Source organism: Nycticebus coucang, chromosome 7 (genome assembly GCF_027406575.1).
Source record: "Nycticebus coucang isolate mNycCou1 chromosome 7, mNycCou1.pri, whole genome shotgun sequence".
NCBI lineage: Eukaryota > Metazoa > Chordata > Mammalia > Primates > Lorisidae > Nycticebus > Nycticebus coucang.
The window spans coordinates 9,224,247-9,248,743 of record NC_069786.1 but is presented as its reverse complement, the minus strand read 5'-3'; the positions used below and the strand labels follow the sequence as shown (position 1 = coordinate 9,248,743).

The 24,497-nt window shown below is 48.4% G+C and overlaps 1 protein-coding gene, 1 non-coding gene and 1 pseudogene across 2 annotated transcripts; 2 read left to right on the top strand and 1 right to left on the bottom strand.

Moving 5' to 3' along the window:
• The first annotated feature begins 5,367 nt into the window (after window positions 1-5,367).
• LOC128591001 (U6 spliceosomal RNA) lies at window positions 5,368-5,474 on the top strand. Its single transcript, XR_008381455.1, has one exon. It is a non-coding gene; the product is annotated as a U6 spliceosomal RNA (small nuclear RNA).
• A 2,581-nt stretch (window positions 5,475-8,055) lies between these two features.
• On the top strand, window positions 8,056-24,262 carry PROC (protein C, inactivator of coagulation factors Va and VIIIa). The gene is given in 10 exon segments (XM_053597687.1): window positions 8,056-8,195; window positions 9,546-9,657; window positions 11,987-12,073; window positions 13,197-13,363; window positions 14,842-14,866; window positions 14,991-15,167; window positions 15,170-15,370; window positions 21,372-21,529; window positions 22,384-22,501; window positions 23,603-24,262. Coding segments are annotated over 10 exon segments (1,650 nt in total). The 5' UTR covers window positions 8,056-8,180; the 3' UTR covers window positions 24,193-24,262.
• LOC128590348 (cell division control protein 42 homolog) lies at window positions 16,929-21,363 on the bottom strand (annotated as a pseudogene).
• Window positions 24,263-24,497: the final 235 nt, after the last annotated feature.

Genomic DNA, 24,497 nt, shown 5'->3' with positions numbered 1-24,497 from the left:
TTTTACCTGTAGGCTTTAGGAAATTCTTCTTTAGTACTTAGTGATGAAACTGAATACAGTCAAATGTAAAGTTCTTTGACTTGCAGGTCTGCTGTTTGTAAGCTCATATTCCACATTACACTGATCCCTGGTGTCAGTCGAGTGTACTGGCATCAAGCCAACTGTCCTCACCAAAAACAGTTGAGCGTGGAATAGTTGGGGTTTTATTAACCAACAACAGCAGGTTTTTAGACTTTGTAGGGGTTTGTTTCCATCTCTCCAGTGATGTCCATTCACTTTGTAGCTACAGACTGGTTTCGGTTAAGCAACTGTTTTCATCTTTTCCATTGATAAATTCATCACATAGGATAGCCATGCTTTTTAAACATTTCTAAGTACACTGGGTATCATCATGTTAAGCCTCCCTTTCTCAGAGAAAATGGTTTTATTGACTGACTGAGACAAAGTCTCACTGTGTTGCCCTGGCTGTAGTGCAGTGGCTTCATCAGAGCTCACTGCAACATTAAACTCTTGGGCTCAAGCAATGCTCCTGCCTCAGCCTCTCAGCCTGCTGGGATAACAGACTCACACCACGGTGCTGGACTAAAGATGGTTTTTGTTTTTTTTTTTTGTAGAGACAGAGTCTCACTTTATGGCCCTCGGTAGAGTGCCGTGGCCTCACACAGCTCACAGCAACCTCCAACTCCTGGGCTTAAGCGATTCTCTTGCCTCAGCCTCCCGAGTAGCTGGGACTACAGGCGCCCGCCACAACGCCCGGCTATTTTTTGGTTGCAGTTCGGCTGAGGCCGGGTTTGAACCCGCCACCCTCGGTATATGGGGCCGGCGCCTTACCGACTGAGCCACAGGCGCCGCCCTAAAGATGGTTTTAAAGCACAGAGATAACTTGAACTTGGGAAATTAAAGTTAGATTCCAGATAAATTACAGTTTTAGTAAAGAAATGAGTAAGTTCTATTTAAACTGGTTGTCCGCTCCTGGTGACATTTTGTTTAGTTTCTCAAAAATGAGCCTTTTTTCATGGTATGAATTTTTGTCACTACCTACACATAACATGGAAGAACTAAGGTACGGTCAGTTCATCCTTTTTCAGGGCCTTTATGGGCTCTTCAAAGATCATCAAACAGTTTGGGAAAAACAACTTGAAATTTCAATTTAACTGTTTGATTGCAGTCCTTTTCTTCATTTTGATTCTTAATAAATTTCCAAATTAGGGCGGTGCCTGTGGCTCAGTGAGCAGGGCGCTGGCCCCATATGCCGAGGGTGGCGGGTTCAAACCCAGCCCCGGACAAACTGCAACAAAAAAATAGCCGGGCGTTGTGGCGGGCGCCAGTAGTCCCAGCTACTTGGGAGGCTGAGGCAGGAGAATCACCTAAGCCCAGGAGTTGGAGGTTCCTGTGAGCTGTGTGACGCCACGGCACTCTACCGAGGGCAATAAAGTGAAACTCTGTCTCTACAAAAAATAAAATAAAATAAAAAATAAATAAATAAATTTCCAAATTAGACAAGGGCATTTTTCTTGTCCCATGCTTTGAAAATATGATTTTATATCAGGTTGACTTTTTTCACTCTGGCAACAATGATAACCATCTTGTAGACACATGTTCAAAGGCCATCTCCTTTCATTTCTAGAATGTCAAAAATCTCATTAAGTGGGGCAGCGCCTGTGGCTCAAAGGAGTAGGGCGCCAGCCCCATATGCCGGAGGTGGTGGGTTCAAACCCAGCCCCGGCCAAAAACTGCAAAAAAAAAAAAAAAATCTCATTTAGTGAGTTTGGGGAAACTAAAAAGTAAACAAAATCTTTCATTCTGAAAGTCTCAATATCACAGAGAGGCAAACCCTACCAGAACCCCCCTTTGTACACAGCTATTTAGTGGCCAACATGTTTTCATTTTCTTTGGTAAAGAGTTCAGAGACTGCATGGAATTTATAAAAACTTTTATGTGCAATGTCTGCCAAATAATCGGTCAGATGGGCAAAATCTCATTTGTATTTGGACCAAATAGCATCAACATTCTTTCATTTTTTTCTGTAGTTTCATTAACATTTTCATAGACATCAAAAAGACAATTTGAAACTCCATTTTGCAAATATTAGTACTTAAGAGCTGTATAGGAGAACTGTTTTTTATTGCCATGATTTGACAGAATACTTGGTATATTGTCAAAAGCATGATTGTTGGCAGGATCTGGCAGAATCAACTCTGCTTTGTGGGGCCAACACAGCTGTCATCAAAATTTCGCCTTTTGTTCACCCACAGGATAATTCAGTTACAGCCTCTGAATGAGGAAATGTGACTTTGCTCAGTTTCATTAAACAATCAAAGAAGCAGTATAATCATGCCAGTTCATTTAGTGGTATGCCAAGCCATTCAGCAGCCACTATTTTCAACTGAGAATTGGTATCTTTTGGAGAGACAAAAAACCTTTGTGATTAATTTAGAGGTACTTGCCATAATGACCAGGGACTTGTGAGACAGTCTGTACATGTGCTTCCACATTCCTTTGTCCACCATGCTCAATCCCAAATTCTTGTCTACCTATTGTGCTGTATGCTCTGTTTTGATCCTTTGCTTCCCTAACCAGTTTTATGTGTTATTATATCTATCCTTAAAATAACATAGTTGGGGCTCGGCGCCTGTGGCTCAAGCAGCTAAGGCGGCAGCCACATACACCTGAGCTGGGTTCAAATCCAACCAAGGCCCGCCAAACAACAATGACGGCTGCAACCAAAAAATAGCCGGACGTTGTGGTGGGTGCCTGTAGTCCCAGCTACTTGGGAGGCAGAAGCAGGAGAATCGCTTGAGCCCAGGAGTTGGAGGTTGCTGTGAGCTGTGATGCTACGGCACTCTACCCAGGGTGACAGCTTGAGGCTCTGTCTGAAAAAAATTAATTAATTAAAAAAAATAACATAGTTGGGTCAGATTGGCATTGGTATTGTAATCGTTCTCATTTTCATTATCTGAACTCTTAAAAAACTTCGTCCTGATATTCACCATATTCCAATTAAACTAGCTTTTTTTTTTTTTTTTGAGACAGTCTTACTCTGCAGCCCAGGGACCCTGGTTTAGAGCACAGTGGCATCATCATAGCTCACTGCAACTTCAAACTTCTGGGCTCAAGGGATCCTCCTGAGTAGCCAGGACTATAGGCGGACCCATGACACCTGGCAATTTTTTCTATTTTTAGTACAGACAGGTTCTCAGTCTTGCTCAGGCTGGTATCAAGAAATCCTCCTGATCTCAAACGATCTTCCTGCCTGGGCCTCCCAAGGTACTAGGATTACAGGCATGAGCCATCACACCAGGCCTTAAACCAGCTCCTTCTCAATAGGAAGCACAACAGTTAATCCACAGGCAGAGTGAATGTTCATCCTCAAAGATTATACCATTCACTTAAGTTATGCCAGGGAATGATGTAAGAATGGCTGATCCACTATGGTGACCTGCAAATAATGGTTGTCATCATCAGCAAGGTACAGTGCCCATTTGGCATTAACACCAGTGTTGCCTTCAGCCCCTATTTTTGAAGTCACCATATGGGTTCTGTACCTTTTCCATAAACTTCTGCATCTATCACTGAAAACTACGACTTTTTTCATACTAAGGAAGAGTTCACTTCTTTTTTAGATATTACAGTGCTAAGAATGGGACAGTCTCAGTCAAACTAGGATGGTTGGTTACCCTAGCACATTTGTAAAATCAAGAAATAATGTTTTGGCTCAGCGCCTGTAGCACAGTGGTTACTGCGCCAGCCACATACACCAAGGGTGGCGGCTTCCAACCTGGTCCCAGGCCAGCTGAACAACAATGACAACTGCAACAAAAAATTGCCGGGCCTCGTGGCAAGTGCCTGTAGTTCCAGCTACTTGGGAGACTGAGGCTGAGGCAAGAGAATTGCTTCAGCCCAGGCGTTTGAGGTTGCTGTGAGCTGTGACCCATGGCACTCTACCAAGGACTACATAGTAAGACTCTTTCTCAAAAAAAGAAAGAAAGAAAGAATGTTTCAATTTTTTTTTTGAATGTTTCAATTTTTAAAAAGCCAGTTGTATTTTTATATGCTAGCAACACACCATTGTAAATTCAAATCTTTGGGGGTTGTTTGCTTGTTTGGGATAGGGTCTCTATTACCCAAGCTAGTCCAGTGCCATCATCATGGCTCACTGTAACCTCAAACCCCTGGGCTCAAGTGATCCTCCTGCCTCAGCCTCCCATATATATATATATATATATATATATATATATTTTTTTTTTTTTTTTTGCAGTTTTTGGCCGGGGCTGGGCTTGAACCCACCACCTCTGGCATATGGGGCCAGCGCCCTACTCCTTTGAGCCACAGGCACCGCCCTCAGCCTCCCATATTTTAAAAACATGAAATAGGTAGAAATAAATTTAACAAAATATGTTCAAGACCTGCACACAGGAAACTATCTAACACAGTGAAAGAAATTAACAAAAACCTTAATAAATGGAGAGAAATACCATGCTAATGGATTGGAAGACTCAATATTAAGATGTCTTTCTTCACAAATTGTTCTACAGAGTCAACTCAGTCTTAATCAAGATTTCAGCAAGTATTTTATGTAGAAATTGACAAGTTAATTCTAAAATGTATATAGAAGTAGAAAGCACCTAGAATACCAAAATAATTTTGAAAAAAAAAAAAAGAATAAAGTTGGAGAGGACTCATACTACTGATCTCAGGACTTACTTAATTGCAATCGAGCAATTAAGACAACATGGTGTTGGCATAAAAATAAACACATAGATGCACAGAACAAAGCAGAGTCCAGAAGTATAAGTGTGCACATATGGTCAATTGATTTTTTTTTTTTTTTTTGTAGAGACAGTCTCGCAGTACCGCCCCGGGTGGAGTGCCGTGGTGTCACACAGCTCACAGCAACCTCTAACTCTTGAGCTTACGCGATTCTCTTGCCTCAGCCTCCCGAGCAGCTGGGACTACAGGCGCCCGCCACAACGCCAGGCTAATTTTTTTTGTTGTTGTTGCAGTTTTGGCCGGGGTTGGGTTTGAACCCGCCACCCTCGGCATATGGGGCCAGCACCCTACTCACTGAGTCACAGGCGCCGCCCTGGTCAATTGATTTTCAACAAAGTACCAAGGCAATTCAATGGGGGAACAGTTACTGTGTGCAAAAATTGGTGCTGGAACAACTAAATGAATCTTGACTCCTTCCCATGTAATGTATGAAAATTAATGAAATGAACTCAAAATGTATCGGGATATAAAGTGTAAGAAACAAAACCATAAAGCTTCTAGAAGAAAACAAGAGAAACTCTTTGTGACCTTGCATGAGGCAAAGAGTTCTTTGGCAGGAAAAAAAAAAAAACATGACGCATAAAAGAAAATGTTGATGTGCTTGCTTTGGCAGCATATATATTAAATTTGGAGCAATACGGAGAAGATTAGCATGGCCCCTGAGCAAGGTTGACATGCAAGTTTGTAAAGTGTTTTATAAAAAAAAGAAAATGTTGATAAATGGACTTTATCAAGATTAAAAGCATTTGTTCATTTCACTAATCTCACCATTGATAACTTTGATAATGTGTATAGTCCTTGTACCTAATATAGGATAAGCCAATTTTAACCTTCTGTATTGCTTCATAATATTCATGAAGTTTCCTGCCTTTGCAACCTCTCATGGTTTATTTTCATTTATAATGTAGCAATAAAATAAAAATATGTAAAAAAAAAAAAAAAGCATTTGTTCATTCATCAAAACACACCATTAAGTATACAATACAAGCTGGGAGAAAATTTTTGCAAAATACTTACCTGATAAAGGACTTGTAACCAGAATACAAAAAAGTTATAAAAATTCAATTTAAAAAAGGATAAAGGCCAGGCATAGTGGCTCATGCCTGTAATCCTAGCACTCTTGGGAGGCCAAGGTGGGAGGATTGCTTGAGCTCAGGAGTTTGAGACCAGGCTGAGCAAAAGTGAGACCCCATCTCTACTAAAAATATAAAAAATTAACTCGGTAGGCACCATGACAGGTGCCTGTAGTCCCAGCTATTTGGGAGGCTGTGGCAGGAGGATCACTTGAACCCAGGAATCTGAGGTTGCTGTAAGCTCAGCTGACACCATGTCACTCTTTGCTGTTATAACAAAGTGAGACTCTGTCATTCATAAATAAATAAATAACATAAAGTGCAAAGATTTAAACACGCACTTTGCCAAAGAAGATATAAGAATAGCAAATTAGCAAATAAGATTCTTTTTTAAAATAAGATTCTTGACATCATAGTGATAAGAGAAATTAAAATTAAAGCTACAATGAGATACCACTACACACCCACTAGGATGGCTAAAAATCAAAAATAAAATAAAAAAACAACTCAGAATACCAAATGAGTGAGGATTCAGAGCAAACTGGAATATTTATACACTGCTGATGGGAATGAAAAATGGTACAGCCACTCTAGAAAACAGTTCGACCTTTTTTTTGTTGTTACAAAAGTAAACATGCCCCCCCCATGACTCAGTAATCCCATTCCTAGATATTACCTAAGAGAAATGAAAACATATGCCACACAGATACCTGTATATAAATGTTCCAGCAGCTCTATTTCCTAAGAGCCAAGAACTGGTGAAAGGATAACGAATTGGAGTACATCCATATAATGGAACCCAATCAGCAATAAAAAAAATAAACCACTGCTATACGCATCAACATGAGTAAATCTCGAAAACTTTAAGCCGAGTGAAGGAAGGCAGTCATGAGCTACAACCTGCAGGATTTCAGGGGTGTGCTGTTCTAAAAAAGCCAAGCTGTCGGGGCAGAAACTGAGTCAGCGGTTGCCAGGGGTTCCGGGTGGAACACAGGGAAACTTCAGAGTGATGGAAACATCTATATCATGATTATGTGGTGGTTACACTATTACATACATTTGTGAAAACAAACAACTGTACAGTTTAAAAAGACAATTTTATTGTACGTAAATTACACCACAAAAAATAAACCGATAAAAAATGCCTCAGTGTGCTATTGACATTGAACTTGCATCCTCCCAACTCCATTTCTCTACAGGGAGCTCCCGGACCCCCTGCAGTCCCGCCCGCCCGAGCGCCAGGTTCCACCCCAGAGAGATGGTAGCTGCGGAGCTCAGGGAGGGGACCGCACGCCGGCCCACCTGTCACCCCAGCGCCGGGAGGGGCCCGGTGGTGGATGAGGGTGGGCTGTGACCGCTAAGCACCCGGTCCTTTAGCCCCACCACTTCCCGGCCTTAGCAGGCACCTAGGAAGGGTGACACCTTCATCACCAGGCTTTAACCTCCACTAGGCTTCCTGGGGCGCCTGACCCTCTTTCGGGGATATTGGGGGGACACGAGAGGAAACTGTTGTTGAACTAAGTCCCAGGCCATGTCCGCTTTGTATAAAACATTTAAAAAATAATAAAATATTTAATTCGATCCTCACAACTGCCATCAGACCTCATTTTACAGAGGCAGAAATTGAGGCTCAGAGAGGTTAAATAATCCATTCAGGAAAGAGCCAAGTTGAAGTTTGACCCCGACTGAGCCTGACCCGAAGATGGGGACCATCACAGCCCGCCTCCCGCCGCCTCGAAGAGTTTGGGGCTCTCCTTTCCCCGCACGTCTTCGGGTTTTATTCCTTTGTTTGGGGGCTCACCCAGACCGGGACCTCCCCGCCCCAAAGCAAAGTCCTGCGGCGGCCTCCGGGGTCCACCTGCCACAACCCGGGCCCGGAGCAGCCGGCGCTGGGCAGCCAGACCCGGAGTCCGCGCCTGGGAGCGGCGCCCCCTGCTGGAAACCTGCCGCAGCCCCGGCCCCTAGGTGACAAATGCCTTCAGACCTGCCCTGCCGCAGGGAGGGGCCAGGGTCCCCCGCTGTGCCAGCCAATGAGGAGGCCATGACACAGCCCACCGGGCAGCCAGGAGGCCTTGGCAGACCCCCGGCACTAGGCGCTGGCTCATACCGGCGCCAGTGCTTTGGCATCCGAGCTTGTTTGGACATGGGCGTCTCGGGCAGAGTCCGTTACACAGGTCAGGATCTGCGTGTGGATCCTACGTGGACTTGTTGTGGAATTGACTGTGCTAGGACGCGAGCTTGCGGGTCAGGAAGAGGCGTCCGGTGCACACTCACGGCACCTGGCGCTTGGTTCGCGAGGTGGAGCACAGCGACCCCTGCAGACTGGGCGGGAGCGACATGCGGAGCAAGAAGGTGGGCAGGAGGCATTTTTACAAGTTTCTCTGCCGTGGGTGGCGCCTGTGGTTCAGTGAGCAGGGCGCCGGCCCCATATACCGAGGGTGGCGGGTTCAAACCCGGCCCGGCCAAACTGCAACCAAAAAATAGCCGGGTGTTGTGGCGGGCGCCTGTAGTCCCAGCTACTCGGGAGGCTGAGGCAGGAGAATCGCTTAAGCCCGAGAGTTAGAGGTTGCTGTGAGCTGTGTGAGGCCACGGCACTCTACCGAGGGCTATAAAGTGAGACTCTGTCTCTACAACAAAAAACAAAAAACAAGTTTCTCTGCCGTGCAAGCCGCCCCCATTGTGTGGTCGTGCACAGGGTCCTCAAGTTTTCTGCCTCGTCTTCAAAAGCTCAGCTTTGCTTCTCCAGGCTGTGGCCGCAGCCCCTCACAAACAGCCCATGGCTCCCCACTTCCACTCCATTACCTCACCCTCCACCTCTCCTCCATCTACCCCACCCCGAACTTCTCCACTGCTTGTCTTCTGTGTCTCCCCAGTTCCTCCCCACCCGCAGGGACCTATCCTCCTACCTGCAATTTGTTGTCAAGCTGAAGTGACACCTCCTCCAGGCAGCCTTCCCTGGCCACCCCAGCTGGTGCAAATTTCCCTGTCCTCTGAAACATTTCCCACGTGCATCTATCTGATCCCTATCTCCACACTGGGGCTGCCTTGTTAGAGTTTCACCCTGTTCCTCTAGGAAGGCCTTAAACCTCCAAAGCCTGGCATGGTGCCGTGCCTTAGTAGGAGCCATCTGGTTGCAAGGAACACAGCTGTTCAGACAATTTAAGGAAACTTGAGGAAGAAGGAGCTTTCTAGGAGGCCCATCCCTCATGATGTGCCACTAATCATCAGGAGGCAGGGGCCACCTCCAGTGCTCCCTAGGACCCTCCAGGTCTCCATGGTTTCATGCCTCAGCCTCTCTCTACACATCTGCATCTTCCTTCTCAGCTTCCTTTACTTTAGGCCCAAATATGAATGCCCAGGCCCCAGCTTCAAACTCTCTGAGTCCAGTGCCTGCAGCAGACTGAAGGCTTAAGGCCCTATGCCAGAGGGCTGGGGAAAATCTGATTGATCCCGTAAGTCAGCTGACTTGCCTATGCAATCAACAGAGGCCAGTGAGGCGGGATCACATGCCCCATTTAGGAGTGCAGACTTTGAGGAGTGTGGACAAGTCCTCTGAGGAAGGGGTAAGGCAGGGAAGGAATGGGGGCATCTCTAAGAAAGCCAAGTCCAGGGAAGAAGATGCTTAATGCTGACAAACTGCAGGACACAGGGAGAGGCTCCAAGACAGAAATAAGAAATAAAGATTTCTGCCCTTCTTTCCAGCCTTTCCAGCATCCTGTTCTATGTTCTCCCTTGTTCACAAAATTGGTCAACTGGAGCCTAGAGGACCTGGGTTGTGATCTAGGTCTGCTAACTATCCACTCAGTGAATTTGGGTGAGTAATGCAAGAGTGAACAGTCTTCTTACCTGCAGAGTAGAGGTAAGTACATACAGCTGTGTGTATGCAAGTGGGAGATAGATGAGCACTGGAAGTGAGGGTCTACCCAGTGCCCCTCACCCATGTGGTGAGGACCCCAAGAGGCTCGTCTTTTCATGTTTTTATACATCAGAAATCAAGATGGCATGTCTTTTTTTTTTTTTTTTGGCCTGGGCTGGGTTTGAACCCGCCACCTCTGACATATGGGGCCAGCGCCCTACTCCTTTGAGCTACAGGTGCTGTCCCAGCATTTCTTTTATAGTGACACATTACTTATAAGTAATGTCATCCTAGATTTGATGAAATATTAAATCATTACTTGTTGTGCTGATCTTAGACAAACTATATCTCTGGGTAAAAATGTCCCTGTCTGCATTACGGGGACAACATCCTTACCTCAGCCAGCCACTGTGAGGCTAAAATGAGACTACATCATGGCCAGCCCTCTCCTCCCTCCCTCCATTCTGGACAAACTGAGCTGTCCTGAATTGGGACCAGGAGTTTGAGAGCCACTTGTTTACCTATGGAGAGGGAGGCCTCAGTACTGAAGGCTAAGCAAATATTTGTGGTTATGGTTTAACCCGAATTCCAGGCTGTCATGGTGGCAGGAGGGCGAACTTGCAGTCTCTTCATGACCCACCCCTGTGAGTTGCCTCAAGGCAGGGCTGTGAGGGGGTGCTGGGGTGGGGGGACTGCAGAAGGATGAAGAGGACTGAGTCAAATCTTCAAACTTGGATTCTTGAGATGGGCTGGAGTTCGGGATAAAGCAAAATGAGGCCCAGTCCTGGGCCGAGCCAAGGCACTGGTTGGCATCCCCAGGCCTGGGAGCCACAGTCTCGGAGGGTTCCTCTCACCACTCACCTCCTTTCTCCAGACTGTGGGTCAAATGGAAGTCAGCCGAGGTCTCTGGGACCATTGCCATCTCAGAGGCAGTTTGGAGCGTGAGGCTCTACATTCTCCTTACTCCATTCTTTTCTCTATATCTGGGCATCAGAGTTAAACAAATGTCAGAACCAGTCTTAGAGGGAGTGAGCACAGGCAGAAAAGCAGGCCAACTACGGGTGTCAGATGCAGCAGGCAGGCCTACCCACTTGGTCTTGGAGTAGTCTCCAGTTGGCAGGGCTACCTTTGTGGCCTCCTGAGGTGCATGTGGTTGGGGGTATGGGTTAAGACCCAAGCCTGGGCCTGGGCTTTTGAGTCCTAGCTCTGCCACCTCCTGGTTATGGATTTTTAATAAGCTACTCAATGCCTGTGGCCCTCAGTTTCCCCCTCTATGAAATGGGAGTGACAACGTTAATACCTGCCTCTTGGGTGGTTGTGAGCCTTAACTGAGATAATAACAGCTAATGTTTACCAAGCATTTGCTATGTGCAAACCTTGTTGTTTTTTTTTTGTAGAGACAGAGTCTCACTTTATGGCCCTCGGTAGAGTGCCGTGGCCTCATACAGCTCACAGCAACCTCCAACTCCTGGGCTTAAGCGATTCTCTTGCCTCAGCCTCCCGAGTAGCTGGGACTACAGGCGCCCGCCACAACGCCCAGCTATTTTTTGGTTGCAGTTTGGCCGGGGCCGGGTTTGAACCCGCCACCCTCGGTATATGGGGCCGGCGCCTTACCGACTGAGCCACAGGCGCCGCCCAATGCAAACCTTGTTTTAAGAGCTGTACATGAATTAACTCATTTCTTACAACACCCTTAATGGTAGGAACACAATTATTCTGTCTCTTTTACAAAGGAGGAAAGCGAGGCATGAAGCAATTAATTGTCTTGTCCAACACTGCCATCCAGTATGTGCTGAAGCTGGAATTTGCACTAGGGGGTCTGGCTGCATGCCCTCCCTTATGAATCATTTACAAATTGCTTGAAAGACACCCTACGTGTCTAATCAACATTAGCTATTCTCAGTCCAGTGATCAGAAAACAAAAGCAGTCACCCCTCATCCCTGAACCATCATCAAAGAAAGAAGCAAGGGAGGGCAGGAACACTCCAGTGTCCGCTCCACCACACTTCTGAGCTGGGTCCCCTTTGATCTTCACAAGAACCCCGTGTGCCTCCCACTTCTAGGGCCAGTGGTCTGACCTTAGCCCCATTAAGAGAAGACGACTGAAAAAAAAAAAAAAAGAGAAGACAACTGAAGCTCTGGCTGTCTATCTAGTGAAAAAGTTTCCCAAGCCCATCTGTCACCTTGGCAGCCAGCACCTAGGACCAGCCCTTTCATCTTCCACCTGGGGTGCAGGCAAAGCAGCAGCTGGGGGAACTGCAGGAACTCAGAAGTCCTCCTCAAACAGGTGCCAGCAATTGCAGAATGTGGCAGCTCACAAGTTTCCTGCTGTTTGTGGCCACCTCGGGAATTTCCAGCACAACAGCCCTGTTCGGTAAGGCCCCAGCCCCATCCTGGACCTTCCCAGCCTCCATGAGGCCCAGTGCCCAGGCCTTCACAGCTTTTACCAACTTCTTTGCACCATGGGTGAGATGTGGGACAGGCGAGAACAGCATGAATTGCTGACAAGTCTCAGGCAGGCTAGCTGCTGGCCGCAACACAGGGGCTGTAAGAGCAGACATGGGCGATGGCGGGGAGGCCTGCGCTTACCCCCTCAGCAAAGTGCCTGTGTCTTCCCACTCCACCACCCACACTGCCAGCACAGCCTTGCCTCCTAACATGCACATAGGCTACACCACTGTTCTGCCCCAACCCCTTCCCTGGTCCCCACAGCCAACAGGAGGCAGCCATAATTCTTGAGAGGCTGCAGGACACGTGACCTCATGACCTGCCTAGAGCCATACCAGGCTGCTGGTGGCGCTGGTGTCTCTTCTTGAGCTGCTTTTCTTCCTGGTCTCCCTCCCCTCACCCCTGGTCTACTTGAGCTCTAATGCCCAGACTCAGCCCAGACACCCCTTCCTCTAGGGTGGCTTCCCCCCAAGCTCTCATGCTCACTTCTTGCCTGGATCCCTATCTCCCACCTGTCCCTTGCACCTAAGACAGATATCATGCAGAGCCCAGGAAGCACTTAGTGACACTCACTGGGTATCAGGTCTGTCTGTCCTCCAGGTGTCCTTGCCCCTGAAGAACGGTGGCAGTGAGATGGGGCTGCACAGGTTGTACTGGGAGAACAACAAGACACCTGCCTTTGCAACAGCTGTAGTGGCAGCAGCTGGCTTTGTCCCTGAGGGCTTTTTTCCGGGCCAGGCATTGACTGTATTGTTTTATGTGATATGTGATAATCTCCTCCCCATTTTCTGGATGAGTAAGTTGAGGTTTACAGAGGTAAAGACACTGGCTCCGAGTCAGGTTGGGGTTCACAGGGACACTCTGTCTTCCAACTGTCATCCCCTTCCCGTGGAGGAAGAGAGCAGAAGAGCATCATGACCTAGACTTGGCGTAAGTCCAGAGTGGGCCTGAGAGGAGACCTTTCCGGGTTCTCCCAGCTTGGCTTCCTCGACCCCTGCTGACCCTCTCAGGCCCCTCTACTAACGTGAGCTCCCCTCCCCCCAAACCAGACTCAGTGTTCTCCAGCAGCGAGCGTGCCCACCAGGTGCTGCGGCTCCACAAACGTGCCAACACCTTCCTGGAGGAACTCCGGCCCAGCAGCCTAGAGCGGGAGTGCACAGAGGAGGTCTGTGACTTTGAGGAGGCCAAGGAGATCTTCCAAAATGTGGATGACACAGTAAGGTCACCTGGCTGGCTGGGTGCAGAGCATGAGTTTCAGGGGCAGGTTGGTGGCCGGCTAGAGCCCAGAGGAGCAGGGGAGACTGAGTGCTGAGGCCCTCTGGGGAGTTGAGGTGTCAGCTCCCCCTTATCCTCCCAGCTTGTTGGGGTGGCTGAGTTGAGTGAATAGGACAGTGGCCCTATGTGTTGGTTGGGCACAAGTGACTATAAGAAACAGAACTCTGCAGTGAGCTCCAGGAAAAAGACAGTGCAGGGCAGCCCTGGGCTAGGATTCCTACTCAGCCCCATTGAAGTAGTTTGGTCTACCCCCCCCACTCCCCCCACCCACTGCCTCCACTGTCTGTCTCACAGAGAAGGGACTGAAAGGCTACCACCCCTGCGTCTATTCATGTACCTGCAGCTCAGCATGCGTGACCTACACTCTTGGATGTCTGTCCACATACCCTCACTCACTCTGTGCCTCGGGTCCAGTTCTCAAGGGAGAAAACCTGATTGCTCAGGGAATCTGCTGCAGAAAGGGTCTGGATCTTTCTGGCCTAAGGGTCAGAGTCCTTTGGAGTCCCCCAGGTTCTGTGGAGGTGGCCCTGGGGTGGCAGAGTGGGCTTGGTAAGGGAAGTGGGTTTCTGATACAAAGCTCTGGCTCCATTTTTCCCAAGGGGTTCACTTCAGCTGCTGGGACCTGGGGCCCCAGCCCAAGGTGTCTGTAGGGACGCCTCTCCCAGAAAGGCTTTCAAGGCTAAAGGAGGTGCTGGCCCTGCCCCTCTTTTGCCCTCAGCCTTCACCCACTGGACTAGATCCTCCATCCTCATTGCCTCTTTTCCCAAATGGCCTCCTCACATGATTTTCTGAAGACGTGATTTTCTTAAAGCACAATATGGTTGCAGGCGTCTCTGCCATGGCTTCCTGAGGTTACTTACCCCTGGTTTCTGGCTCAAGTCTGGCAGATCTGCTGCCGCTGGGCCTGCTGACCGTGCTGGCATCAAGCATCAGGAGTCTCAGTGTGCTCAGCGTCTGGGCCGGCTTAGCAAGGCAGTCTCCGCTGCCCAGTCTTTTCTGAAGCAGCAATCTGCCTCTCACCAGATCCCAGACATAGCTTAGGATGCTTAAGAGGTCCTCAAATGCCCTCAGGCAGAGGGGGTGATGGTGGCGGGGAGGAATCAAGGATTGGGGGGCCTTCCCTTGCAGAGGCAGTGTGGAGCAGACACACCAGTAAGCAGAGCTGCAGCTCCGTGGGGAGAGTGTGTTGCTCGTGGCATGCGGGTGGGGTGCAGTACGGATGGGAGGTGGGGACGGCAGGGGCAAGGAACACTGGTTCCCAGATGCCTGCGACCGTCAGGAGTTGATCCCTTTCTGTCTGCAAGCCCCTACCCGCTTCACCTGCCAGTGCACAGGCTGCCCCGCCCCACCTGGGACACACCCAGGAGGCGACCCACAGATACCGGCCGACGGCCCTGACGCTGCCCGCTCTTTCCACAGCTGGCCTTCTGGTCCAAGTACGTCGGTGAGTGCGTCCTAGACGCCTGGCTGGGCTGCCGCTGCCCGCTGGGGCTGTCTGGGTCTCTGCGAGTCAGAAAGGGAGCTGGCGTCTGAGTGACTCCACACCCCGACCCTTCCTTATGTCCCAGACGGTGACCAGTGCGCAACCAGGCCCTCGGAGCACCTGTGCGCGCGCCCGTGCTGCGGCCACGGCACGTGTACGGACGGCATCGGTGGCTTCAGCTGTGACTGCAGCCGGGGCTGGGAGGGCCGCTTCTGCCAGCACGGTGAGGGGCGCGGGGCGCTTGGGGTCGGGGCCGGGGTCGGGGCGCGTGGGGCGGGGGCCGGGGCGCAGCACCACCGCCACTCTCCGCTGTCTCGCCCTGCGCTCCAGAGGTCAGCTTCTCCAACTGCTCCGTGGACAACGGCGGCTGCGCGCACTACTGCCGGGAGGACGCGGACGGGCGTCGCTGCAGCTGCGCGTCGGGCTACGCGCTGGGAGACGATCACCAGCGCTGCCGGCCCGAGGGTGAGCGCGGGCGGGGGCGGTCCCGGGGTGAACGGTCAGCCGGTGCCCCTGGCGCCCCGGAGAGGAGCGCGCCCGCGCGGTGTCCGCCCGCCTCCCCCTGGTGCCGGCTGAGCGCGGGGACCCCCAGCGGCCGGGCCTCCCGCCACCGCCCACGGGCCGGCTCCGCTGCGATTACGGCCCCGGGACCCGTTTCCCGCTTCACCCGCCCCTTCTCTGAGAACTCCGATTCTGTTTTCTTTTGTATTTCTGTTTTTATGCGTTTTTCTTTTCACCTAATTTATATATGTACAAGGTTGTAAAAGTCAGAGTTTTGCGATTCTCATATTTCAGCGTGCAGTTCCTTTCCGTGGGTCTTTCTGCAGTGCTCTGGGTGGACCGTCTAGTGTAGAAATTCATCTTTTGTTTCTAGCAATAATTTTTAGCTATTTCTTTGACAATCCATCTCTGCTTTCTCTGCTCTATTTCTGGAACTTTCATTATTCAGATTTTTTCCCTCTAGTTTTACTGTTTTTAAAAATATTTTATTGACGTAAAATATATAATTTATGATCTTTACCATTTTTAGGTGCAATCAGTGGTAATACAGTCACACACACACATATACGTACATATGTGTGTGTTGTGTATATATATATATATATATATTTTTTTTTTTTTGACATCCCTCCTCTACTTCCTGATTTCTGGCAACCACCAATCTAATCTCCATTTTCATGGGGGCCAGTTGTTTTTAGCTCCCGCATATGAGTGGGAACATGCATTATTTGTCTTTCTGTGCTTATTTGACTTAATATGATGGCCTCTAGTGCCATCCATGTTGCTGCAAATAACAGGATTTCATTATTTTTTATGGTTAAATATTATTTGTGTATATATACTGCATTTTATTTATTCACACTTCAGTTGATGGGCACTTAGGTTGATTCCATATTTTGGCTTTTGTGAATAGTGCTACTGTAAACATGGGGGTGCAGATCTCTCTTTGATATATTGATTTCCTTTCTTTTGACTGTATACCCAGTAGTGGAATTGTTGGATCATATGGAAGTTCTAGGTTTAGTTTTCTGGTTTTTTTTTTTTTTGAAGGGTTTTTGTTTAATACATCTGAAAAGAATGCATATACAAAGAATTGAGACACGAGAAGGCATTGGTTCAACACTAATGAATCTACAAGGATTAGGATTTGGGGAAGGTGGAAAAGATTAAACATTTTTAAAAATTGGAAACCAAAATAGGTTGATAAAATCCCTATTAACACTTATGAAGAGTCTTTATAAAACTCTTTCCGTGGGCGGCGCCTGTGGCTCAGTCGGTAAGGCGCCGGCCCCATATACCGAGGGTAGCGGGTTCAAACCCGGTCCCGGCCAAATTGCAACCAAAAAATAGCCGGGCGTTGTGGCGGGCGCCTGTAGTCCCAGCTACTTGGGAGGCTGAGGCAAGAGAATCGCTTAAGCCCGGGAGTTGGAGGTTGCTGTGAGCTGGGTGAGGCCACGGCACTCTACCGAGGGCCATAAAGTGAGACTCTGTCTCTACAAAAAAAAAAAAAAAAAACTCTTTCCGTGATTTTTATTAAACTAGAGAGCCTCATCTGGCTGCTCTAGGGTTCCTCATATGCAAAACAGAAATAAGGGGATTCCCCTGACTGGTCCCCATGTTGTTAAGTGTTCTCCCCACCCCCACCCCACCCCAGCTTCTGCATGAAGCAGGCCTCCACCCTCGCAACCTTGAGAGGATGTGAATCATTCCATAGACATCTGCCTTCTAGCACCACCCCTCGTATCCCCCCTACGTGCCAGGTCTTCAGCTGTGGGCTAGGGCCACCATATCATATACTACTGAGTTGCAAATCTATGCTAAGCACGTAAGACAATGACTAACAGGAAAAACAAATTTTTTAAATTATGAACTCAATCCATTTGGTGTATTTCAAAGGTGCAATACTTTTCTTCATTTATCAGTGAAAGAAGTTAGAAGTTAACTTCCAAAAAATATCTGCAAATGGCAAACAAATTTCCTTGAAAGTCATAGTCGCATAGATGGTGCATCCTAGAAAGAGGAGGGGCAAGACAGGTTCTACCCACTTTCACAAGTTTCATCAAATACTGGATCTACTCAAGGGCGGAGAGAAAAGGCATCTTTCAAAAAGGAGTATGTTATTAAATGAGGCATTAACTATGCTCCTTCCTAAGAGCACCAGATGGGGAACATGTTTTCTAAACTAGACCTAAAAAGTGGAATGTGGAATCAATCCATCCTCCTCCCCTTAGGGCTGTCCACTGGTTAATGAATTAAAAAAAAACAAGACTAAAAAACAAACCCCACACACACTACCCCCAAAAACAGAGGAAAAAAAAAGAACACCAAGATGTCCCAGATTACTCTCCAGAGTGGAACCAGGGAGCAGCTTCAACAATTCAAATTAGTCTGTTACAGAGTCATCACAAGCATGCCTTGCTTTTAAAAAAGAAAAAAAATTCTTTTTTTTGAAACAACACAACAAAAACTAGTACTGATCACTTTTCTGACAATACACAATTACTCAAAATTAACTAGTACTGGGAGGGGAAAGGGGGGCCATACCTAGGGGCCTTGTGTGACACGAGTTCATGTGGGTAGGTGCAGGGTGCTTGTCATTATTGCAAAAACGAATTTTAATTTTTAATCTTTAGTTTGATTTAAACATTGCTTTTAGTATGATGCCAACACCAGCTGTGCAGAAAGGGCTCTGGAGAGATGTTCATAGCAGCACACACCTGCAGCTCTTCTTTGGTTCTGGAGGTTCCAGGGCGGCCAATATTGCTTCATCAAATACATTCTTTAGGCCTTTCTGTGTAAGTGTAGAACATGCCACATATTTGACAGCCTTCAGGTCATGGGCCAGCTTTTCAGTAGTCTCTGATGTGATAGGTTTCTGTTTGTTTTTGGCAAGTTTCTCAATAGTAGAAGGATCATCTCTGAGATCAATTTGGGTCCCAACAAGCAAGAAAGGAGTCTTTGGACAATGGTGAGTTATGTCAGGCACCCACTTTTCTTTCACATTTTCAAATGAGGATGGAGAGACCACTGAAAAGCAGACTAGAAATACATCTGTTTGTGGATAACTCAGCGGTCGTAATCTGTCATAATCCTCTTGCCCTGCGGTATCAAAAAGTCCAAGAGTATACGGCTCTCCACCAATCATAACTGTGACTACATAGTTGTCAAAAACAGTCGGAACATACTCAGATGGAGATTTGTTTGTTGTGTAGGCTATCAGGAGACATGTTTTACCAATAGCACCACCGCCTACCACAACTCACTTAATTGTCTGCATTGCTGAAATAGTTTTACATCCACTTTAAATATTTCAAATCTGATGTTGACCTCAGTGTCAGCACTGAGGCAGCACTCTTTTGGGGGTTTTTTTGCAGTTTTGGCCAGGGCCGGGCTTGAACCCGCCACCCCCAGTATATGGGGCTGGCACCCTACTCCTTGAGCCACAGGTGCCACCCACTAGGTTTAGTTTTGTGAGGAACCTCCATACTGTTCTCCATAGTGGTTGCATTAATTTACATTCCCAGCAACAGGGTACAAGGGTTCCCTTTTCTCTGCACCTTCACCAGCATCTCTTATTGCCTACCTTTTCGATACAAGCCATTTTTTAACCACGGTGAGATGATATGGCTTAGGTTTTGCATTTCTCTGATGATTAGTGATGTCGAGCATTTTTTCATATACCTGTTGGCCATTTGTATATATTCTTTTGAGAAATGTCTGCTCAGATTATTTGCCCATTTTTAAATTGAGTTTTTTTGCTATTGAGTTGTTTGAGTTCCTTATGTATTCTAGTTATTTATCCCTTGTCAGATGAATAGTTTGCAAATATTTTTTTCTCTTTCTGTGTGTTGATTGTTTCATTGCCGTGTAGAAGCATTTTAGCCTGATATAATCCCAATTGTCTATTTTTGTTTTGGTGGACTGTGCTTTTGAGGTATTACACAAGAAATCTTTGCCCAGGCTTGGTGCCTGTACCTCAGCGCCTAGGGTGTGGGCCACGTACACCAGAGCTGGTGGGTTAAAACTCAGCCCAGGCCTGCCAAACAATGACAACTACAAAAGAAAAAAAAAAAAATAGCTGGGCGTTGTGGCAGGCGCCTGTAGTCCCAGCTACTTGGGAGGCTGAGGCAAGAGAATCACTTAAGCCCAAGAGTTTGAGGTTGCTGTGAGCTGTGATGCTACAGCACTCCACCAAGGGCAATATAATGAGACTCTGTCTAAAAAAAGAAAAGAAAAGAAAGAAAGAAAAGAAATCTTTGCCCAGAACTATATCCCAAAGCATTTCCTCAATGTTTTCTTTAGTAGTTTCATAGTTTCAGATCTTAGATTCAAGTCTTTATTCTAATCTGATTTTTGTGTGTGGAGAGAAAAGGGTCTAGTTTCATTCCTCTGGATATAGTTATCCAGTTTTCTCTATAACATTATTGAAGAAACTATTCTTTCTCTTACAAGAACATTGTATGTTCTTGACACCTTTGTTGAAGATGAGTTGGTTGTAAATGTGTGGATTTAATCTGGACTCTCTATTCTGTTCCACTGGCCCCTGGGTCTGTTTTTATGCCAGTACCATACTGTTTGGGTTACCATAGTTTTTTAATACATTTTGAAGTCGGGTGGTGTGTTTTTGCTTAGGATTGCTTTGGCTACTCAGGATCTTTTGTGATATCATATAAAATTCAGGAATTTTTTTTTCTATTTCTGCGAAAATGTCATTGGTATTTTAATAGGGATTAAATTGAATCTGTAAATTGTTTGGGGCAGTATTGTCATTTTAACAATATTAATTCCTTCAACCCATGAGCCTGGAATAACCTTCCATTTTTTTGCATCCATCTCTTTGAATGTGTGCTCCTCCAACTTTTTATTTTGAAATAATTAGAGATTTGTAAGAGGTTGCAAAGAAATGACTGGTGGACCTGTTGGCCTGTGGGCTTTCTTATGAGGCCACTGGTGGGTTCCATCCTTGGCAGGACCCCTGCTGCTCAGAGTTTTAGACCTGTTTCCAAAAGGAATCCTCTAAGCTTGTGCTGGAGGATGCTCATGCTTGGCTTCCTGGCCCTTGGAGCAGGGTGGCAAAAGGAAGCTAGCGTCTGCACAGACTATGGATGTCTACATGACTCCTGTGGTCAGCCCAGCACGCCCCTCCTTCCTGAGGTGGGTCCTAGAGTCCCTATATCACAGTGTCTGGTTCACCCTCTTTAGGGAATGGTCTGCATCTGGTAGGAGAGGGGAGGCAAGCTAATAAGGGCTCTAGCCCTTTTTCTTACAAACTGTCAACACACCTCCCATCTGCAGTCCCACCTGCACCGCCTCCCTCAGAAACATAGAGGCTTCTGTGATTCTGTTGGCTTCAGGGCACCCCCATTACTGGCTGAGGTTTTGCTTTCTAGTCTAAGTCAGCTACCATTTGCTGTCAGCTTTTGGAATTTTGCTGTTGTGTTCTCTCCGTTCTTTCATCCTAATGCTGTTCCCATTGTCCTTACCAGTCTATAGCTCTTAACCTGGCATGTAAGGCTCCTAATGAGCAAACCCCGGCAGGCCTCCCAGCCCTCAATTCCCCATGGTGTGCTTTCTCCTCTTGGCAGGCAGGCCTCACATTTGCGCTTAGGGCTACTTTAGGGCTCTCCAAGAACACGCACCTCCTTTTCCCCCTAATTTCTTGGCAGCATCCGAGCATGAGACCTCACTTAAGTATCTCAGGGATTACCCCCACCAGCCCTAGGATATAATGAACCTCTGAGAAAGTTAACAATTTGTGCAAAGACACACAATTAGGTGGTAATGTCACTTGGTCTGGCTCTTGCCATCAGGTGGCACTGTTGGTTGACTGACTGCCAGGGATTTGTAATATTAATAGAGTGTTCGAAGCGTCATTTATTGCTGGAACCCTACAATGTGGTGAACTAGCCTACAGGCAGGAGGAGGACAAAGGACAGTCTCCTTCATGGCCTCCCTCTGTCTTCAGTGAAGTTCCCTTGTGGGAGACCATGGAAACGAATGGAGAAGAAGCGCAAGTACTCTAAACGTGACACAGACCAAGCGGACCAAGAAGACCACGTAGACCAAGTGGACCCACGGATCATCGATGGGAAGGTGACCACACGGGGAGAGAGCCCTTGGCAGGTGAGGGCAGGGGCAGCAGCTGCTGCTTTTCTCATTTTCAGGGTGGGTCACCAAGCCCCTGCTGGGAGTTATGCTCAGGATGCAGGAACAAGAAGGGAAAATGCTGCCATTGTGGGGGGAGCAGTGACAAAGGTACGAGTGTTTAGGGAAAGATGGGGTAACCTGATGGGAGAGGAGCAGCCGGGCAGGGCAGGGTGGGCGTGGGGCTTGGATGGGGAGAGGCAGGAGGGAGAGCTGGAGTGCACAAAGCTCTGCTGGTGGGAGGGTTTTGTGCAGATGGGGGTAGGAGTCTGCAGGTTGGCCCTGAGTACCTCTAGCTTCAACATGGAAAGTAACACTTACTTGGGTCCTCTCTCTGCCGGTCACTGGGGGCAGGGGTGGGAACAGAAATTAACAAGTGCGAGTACTGGCCTTAGAGAACTCACAGATTGGGAAGGTCAGAACCCTAAACACAGGCCAACCCAATGGAACTGGAGCCAAGATGGCCACCATCAGGGCAGGGGCTGAGAGAGGCCAAAGGGGAGCTGCCAGGGCAGCCTGGACACCACAGAGGCGAATGGACAAGGCTGCAAGTCCTAGCCTAAGCCCCCAAAGATAAGAGGAGCTCATGGGGTGATATTGGGTAAGGCTGACTGGAACAGCATGGAACAAAGGAACATCAAGGGCAAAGTCAGGAAGACACCCTGGGACAGGCCGACACCGTGAAATGTGCAGAAATAGAAAAGGCCAGAAAAGGGCCATGTGACCAGGGAAGGCAGGAAAGTGCTTGGGCCTTGTGAGACCCTGAACTTGGTCCCCTGAACTTAGACCCGTCAGACGGCAGCTGTGCTGTCACTGCCCCATCCGCATTCCAGGTGGTCCTGCTGGACTCGAGGAAGAAGCTGGCCTGTGGGGCAGTGCTCATCCACCCGTCCTGGGTGCTGACAGCGGCCCACTGTATGGAGGACTCCCAGAAGCTCATTGTCAGGCTTGGTATGGGCTGGAGCCAGGCAGAAGTGTCTGCCAGAAACCCTGGGGTGGGCCCCAGGGCTTGGGGGACCCTGGTCCCCAGTATGCTTGAGCAAGAGGTGGTTTGATGTCTACAGAGGATGTTTTGGAGGAAAAGAGTTATGTGTGCCCCACCCCCCCACGTGATATTTTGCACGATTTCTTGTGCCCTCTTCAAATCTGGACAAAAATCCTTGCACACATGTGTTTGTAAGTGAGGGATTACATGCACCCTCACTTCTTCATTCCTATTCAGCAGAGCAGGCTATGTGTGGGCCTCAGCACCCTTGGGTGCAGAAACCCCCAAGGGCTGACCTCAGGGCTGAGCTTCATAGGTTGACAGGGATAGAGCTAGGCAATGGGGACCTGGCACCTTACAAAGCAGAGAGCTGCTTTTCTAGTGGTCTGGGAGTTCCCAAGCACAAGCTCCAATCCAAGTTTCTAAAGAGGGCTCTCACTCATCTCTTTATGCAAAAAGGAAGGAAAATGGATATTGCCTACAATTGCCTTCAGCATGATCAATGGCCAGTGGCCCCTAGTGGTACTTGGCTTAGAATTTCCAGGCCCTCCTCCCCAGGAACCATCAGCCTAGCCTGACAGGACCTTGTGTCTTGTGTGTGATCCAGAACTTTCTTCCCTGGCAGTGCCTGTGTTCTGTCAGTGCCCCGCTGTGAGTCTTGCTGCTCCTGCCTTGGTCTCTCCAGCAACAGTTGCTTCATGTTCCTTTGTGGCTTTTGTCCATGTCTGAGAGTTTCTAGAGGCCTCCAGCTTCCCTGTGGTGTGTTACTTCCCTGGTCTCTCACTGCTCTACCTGAGTCCTGAATCCAAACCCATCCTGCCCCTTTGGTCTTGACTCCTGGGGCCACTCCTTCTGGAAGGAGAAGTCACCCTTGATAGGGATCCACAGCACAGACAGATGGCCCCATGACAGTGCCTGGGACATGGAGGGAACACTCTCCAGCTGTGGACCTCCCCCTCAGGTGCTTCCCCAGGCCTGCAGGAGCACAGCTGTGTGTCAGCCTCAGGCAAGTGCCGTGGGGCAAAGGCTCCCCCCAGCCCCCTCTGACAGTGAGCTCTGCCCTGCAGGGGAGTATGACCTGCGGCGCTGGGAGAAGTGGGAAGTGGACCTGGGCATCGAGGAGGTCCTCATACACCCCAACTACAGCAAGAGCACTACAGACAATGACATTGCACTGCTGCACCTGGCCAAGTCTGCCACCCTCTCACAGAACATCATACCCATCTGCCTCCCAGACAGCGGCCTTGCTGAGCGTGAGCTCACTCAGGCTGGCCAGGAGATGGTGGTGACAGGCTGGGGCTATCACAGTAGCCGAGAGAAAGAGATCAAGAGAAACCGCACCTTTGTCCTCAGCTCCATCAGGATTCCTGTGGTCTCACGCAGCGAGTGCATACAGGTCATGCGCAACAGGATCTCTGAGAACATGCTGTGTGCGGGCATCCTGGGGGACCGGAGGGATGCCTGCGAGGGGGACAGTGGGGGGCCCATGGTCACCTCCTTCCAAGGCACCTGGTTCTTGGTGGGCCTGGTGAGCTGGGGCGAGGGCTGTGGCCTCCTTCACAACTACGGTGTTTATACCAAAGTCAGCCGCTACCTGGACTGGATCAACAGCCACATCAGGGACAAGGAGGCCTCCCTCAAGGGACAGGTGCCTTAGCACCGCTCCCTGCTGGGCTAGGCTGTTGAATTGGCAATATGCGGAACATTAAAGGGGCACGCAAGAAGAACCACAGGCCTCCTGTCTGTCTGTCCTCCCCTCCATTTTTTAGACTGTTCCCAGGAGGAAGTAACATTTATTGACCATCTACTGTATGTCACATGCTTTATGAACAGAATTGTATTTAACTCTCAGATCAACCCTGTGGGGTAAGGAGGAGCAGATCCAAGTTTTTGTGGGATCTCCGTGGGTGCTGTGTTTATCAAAAAGAGTCTATCTGTGTTTATCAAAAAATGTGACTACAA